Source organism: Setaria viridis, chromosome 3 (assembly GCF_005286985.2).
Source record: "Setaria viridis chromosome 3, Setaria_viridis_v4.0, whole genome shotgun sequence".
Lineage (NCBI taxonomy): Eukaryota > Viridiplantae > Streptophyta > Magnoliopsida > Poales > Poaceae > Setaria > Setaria viridis.
The window spans coordinates 17,153,595-17,157,288 of NC_048265.2; the positions used below are offsets into that span (position 1 = coordinate 17,153,595).

Genomic DNA, 3,694 nt, shown 5'->3' on the forward strand with positions numbered 1-3,694 from the left:
TTCGGCTCAGAATAATACCACTCAAGGATCAAACCATTTTATCTCGCCCCTAACGTGAAGCTCACGATAGTATTGCGCACGACTGCACGAGGCCTGACCGGCTGCTCGCCATGCTGCAGAACCGGCGATTGGCTCTGGACCTCTTCCGTAGTCTACTAGTGTTCCTTTTTTTTTTTTTTTGAAAAGAAGGCACTAGTGTTCCTTGTGGAGAAGAAGGCGGGAGGTCGACCATGGCCGCCTGCTCCAGCATGTCGCCATTTCAGGGAGTGCTCTGGAACAAATTTTCCCTTCTTGACTACTCGATTGTTTGATTGTTTCCCTCCATCGAGCATTACAGCAAAAGAGCAAACTGCAGCAACACAGGACAGTACCGATGGGAGAACGGATTCACAGAAAAGCAGCACCGAGTAGTACGACGAGATCATGAGATTAAACTTCATGTTATCCAGCCCCCGAATGAACAAAATCATCACTGCGCTACACATGGATGTAAACGATTTATGGTTATGCCACCACTGCCCAAACCCCTGAACATCTAATCCATCAACTACTGAAACTGTAACAGCTTCATCTGCACCTCGCCGTCATCGTACTCAGTACAGCCCCAGCATGGTCCGCGCGAACGAAAGCGACCTCAGCTGCCGGCCGCCGCCGGGAGGACGGCCGTCCGGCGGCCGCTGGCGCTCCGCATCGGCGTTAGGTAGAACCGCAGCATGCCGTTGTCCGCGTGCCCCGGCGAGTGCCGCGCGCTGCGGTTCCGCTCCAGCGCCGCGCACTCCTCGCGCCGCCGCTTGACATTGCCGTGGGGGTCCACGTAGCTGTGCCTCGAGCTGCCCAGCCCGCCGCTGTTGCTGCTGAACGAGCTCCGCGCGCTCGCGTTGCTGTTGCACCGCTGCATCCGGCCGTTGTACCCGCGGACGCGCAGTTCCGGCCAGGGCTCCGAGAACGCGCGGTCCGCCGCGTCCGAGGCGGCGGAGCGGCGCCCGGCGGCCCGGCGGTGGATCAGGCCCCAGAGGCTCCACGCTTTGCTCCACCGCCGCGGCTTCTTCGCGGGGCCGTGGAACGCGCCGTCCAGGCTGGCGGAGAAGTCCTCGACGAGGGAGCTGGTGCTGAAGCGGTGGTGGTCGAGCAGGTCTTCCGCGTGCTGGAAGTGGTAGAACTCCGAGCTGCCCATGAGAGGGGACTCCTTGCCGTTGGCAGTGGCGGCCGGCGCGGCCACTGGCACTGGTACGGGCACGGGCACAGGAACTGGCTTTGGGTCGGTGACCTCGAAGGACCTGCGCACGGAGCTGGACCGGTCAAGGCTCCGGCGCCGCCGGCTTGACGTGTCCATGTAGTAGTCTCGCGTCTGCGCCGAACCGCCGGGGATGTTGGCGTCGGCGTCGGGCTCGGGCTGGGAGTCGTCTTCCACGGGGATTTGGCCGTCGGAGCGCTCGACGATGCCGGCGGGGGAGTCCTCCAGCGCGGAGAGGATGGGAGGTAGGCGGGAGACCGGCGGCGGCGCGCGGCCGAGGCCAATGCCGGTGCCGGCGCCGAACAGGTAGCCGTCCCACGACGCGCGGGGCTCGTCCCAGGAGAAGCCCACATCATCGACGGACATGCGGCCGGCGTCAACGGAGAATCTTGGGTCTGTGTCGCACGAGCGCCGGCCGCCAGCGAACTCAGAGCCGGCTCCGCCACGGTGGAAGCGGCTCCGCCGGAGGAATGAGGGCTTGGACGGCTTCTCCGGTGGGGGCATTGCCGCCGCCGCAGCCTTGCTGCCGGCGGCCTCCTGCTTCTTGATCTTCTGCTTGCGCCTCCACTTCTGCCACTTCTTGCTGAACACCGAGGCGGCGAGCCAGAAGCTCCCGGCGATCTCCTTGAGGTCCTTGGGCGGCGGCTTCTTGGGCTGCTGCGACTGCGAGGACTCGAGATCTATGTGATCCTTCATGGCCCTGACGTCCCGCACCGCGGCGTAGGCCTCGGTCTCCATCTCCCCAGACGTGTCCACCACCAAGACGGGCTCCACCACCGGAACAATCTCGTCGGAATCCTCGGCCACAGCGATCTCCTCCTCCAGGAACACCTCCGGGACGCACGCCGGCGGAGGAGGCGGCGGCTGAGGGGGCGGAAGGACCTCGGCGGCGAGCGCCGCCGCGGCAGCGGAGGATGAGGCCGGGAAGGCGCCGAACGCCGTGCCGTCGCGGACCCGCTCGCGGTCGTCCTGGTGGAAGAGCGCCCAGAGCGTGCTCCGCCCGCGCACGTCGCAGGACCGCCGCTGCGGCTCGTACGCCCCGCCGGCGCCGGCGACGGCGGCGGCCAGGGCGTCGCCCCCGCGCCCGCAGGAGAAGGATTTGCAGCGGCGTAGGTCCGGCAGCGTGGAGGCGGCGGAGCCCGAGGGGCCACCACCGGCGGCGGCGGCGGCGTTGAACGGCCGGGAGAAGAGGGAGCGGATGGCGGAGGTGGACTTGCGGCCCGGCGCGGCGGCCACGGCGGCGGAGGCCTCGAGCCCGGCCAGGCGCTCGCGGAGGCAGGCGGCGCAGAAGCCCGTGAAGGACTCCCCGGGGTGGAGATCGCAGGTGGTGCTCACCGACCGGCGCGGCGGTGGCACTGGAGGCTCCATCTGCAGCGCCATTGAGTTGGGTTACCCTGGACAGGCGGCTAGCCGCGGGTTGCCATCACCTTCCTTCGACGCTCATGGTGGTCGTTTTGTGGATTGGGAGGGATTGGGAGAGGATGAGCGTCAGAGAAGGCGGCTAGCTGCAGAGAGGGATTGGGAGAGGAGGGGGGAAAGGGCGGAAGGGAAAGAGGTGAAGGGCTGAACGCCTGAACGGAATCACGGGCCCCGTCGCCGGCCTCTCTGAGCGCGCTCTCTCTCTCCTCCCTTCCACACTGTTCTTCTTTCGCTTTTCTTCCGGTGGCCTTCTTGGGGTTCGGAGCTGCTGGTTTCCTTTGCTTTTTACTCCTTTCCCAACGGAGGGGATCGAAGATCAAATGCACACGCTTTCTCACTCTAACCTCATCCACACTGTACCTCCAAGTTGTGTGTGTGTGTCGATCGTATTACCGCCGTGTGATCTCGCCAAGATATGCCTTTCAGAGTTCGCTTGATCCAAAGGTGATCATCGCAGCAGATTCTGCGTGCGTGGGAGCATCAATGTGAGTATGTGACCATGTCACAGGTCACAAAGTAGCATGCAAGTTTATGTGTTTACGGTCTCTTTTGAAAAAGTTTGTGTGTTACAACATGAATTTCAAACCTCCGAAGAACTCGATTTGCCCCCAACATGGTGGGAAGAAAGGAGAGAAAGGAGGAAGAAGAGAGGAGGAGAAACGGATTATGGTTATACTTTCGAACATGGTGAGTTCTAGGGGCATCGAGCCTCATGGTTAGATGAAATTGGCTGGTGCCCCAACTAAGAGTCGAGATGGCAAAGTCTAGCGAGGGCCAGGCTACGGAGAATGTTCAGGGCTGGGCGAGTAGCCATAGTGGTTAGTAAGGTCGGATCAAGAGAATAGAACGTGGGAGAAGGGTATCACGACGTGTTTGTGAGAGCATTAGGGTTAGCGATCGAGCGGAGAGACGATAACAATAGCTTGTCGTGTAGTTATCGGAATGTCGCGCGCCAAACAGCACAACCCGGTTACAACCGCCATATTTGGGACACGGTCCACCGTGTGCCAACTGTCAACCTTTATCTACCAAGTTTCTCTA

The 3,694-nt window shown here is 62.3% G+C and overlaps 1 protein-coding gene across 1 annotated transcript; it reads right to left on the minus strand.

Moving 5' to 3' along the window:
- Positions 1–408: 408 nt before the first annotated feature.
- LOC117846938 (protein OCTOPUS-like) lies at positions 409–3,039 on the minus strand. The gene has a single exon (XM_034728063.2). The coding sequence runs from the start codon at positions 2,612–2,614 to the stop codon at positions 635–637; it is 1,980 nt and encodes a 659-aa protein (XP_034583954.1). The 5' UTR covers positions 2,615–3,039; the 3' UTR covers positions 409–634.
- Between the last annotated feature and the right edge of the window lie 655 nt (positions 3,040–3,694).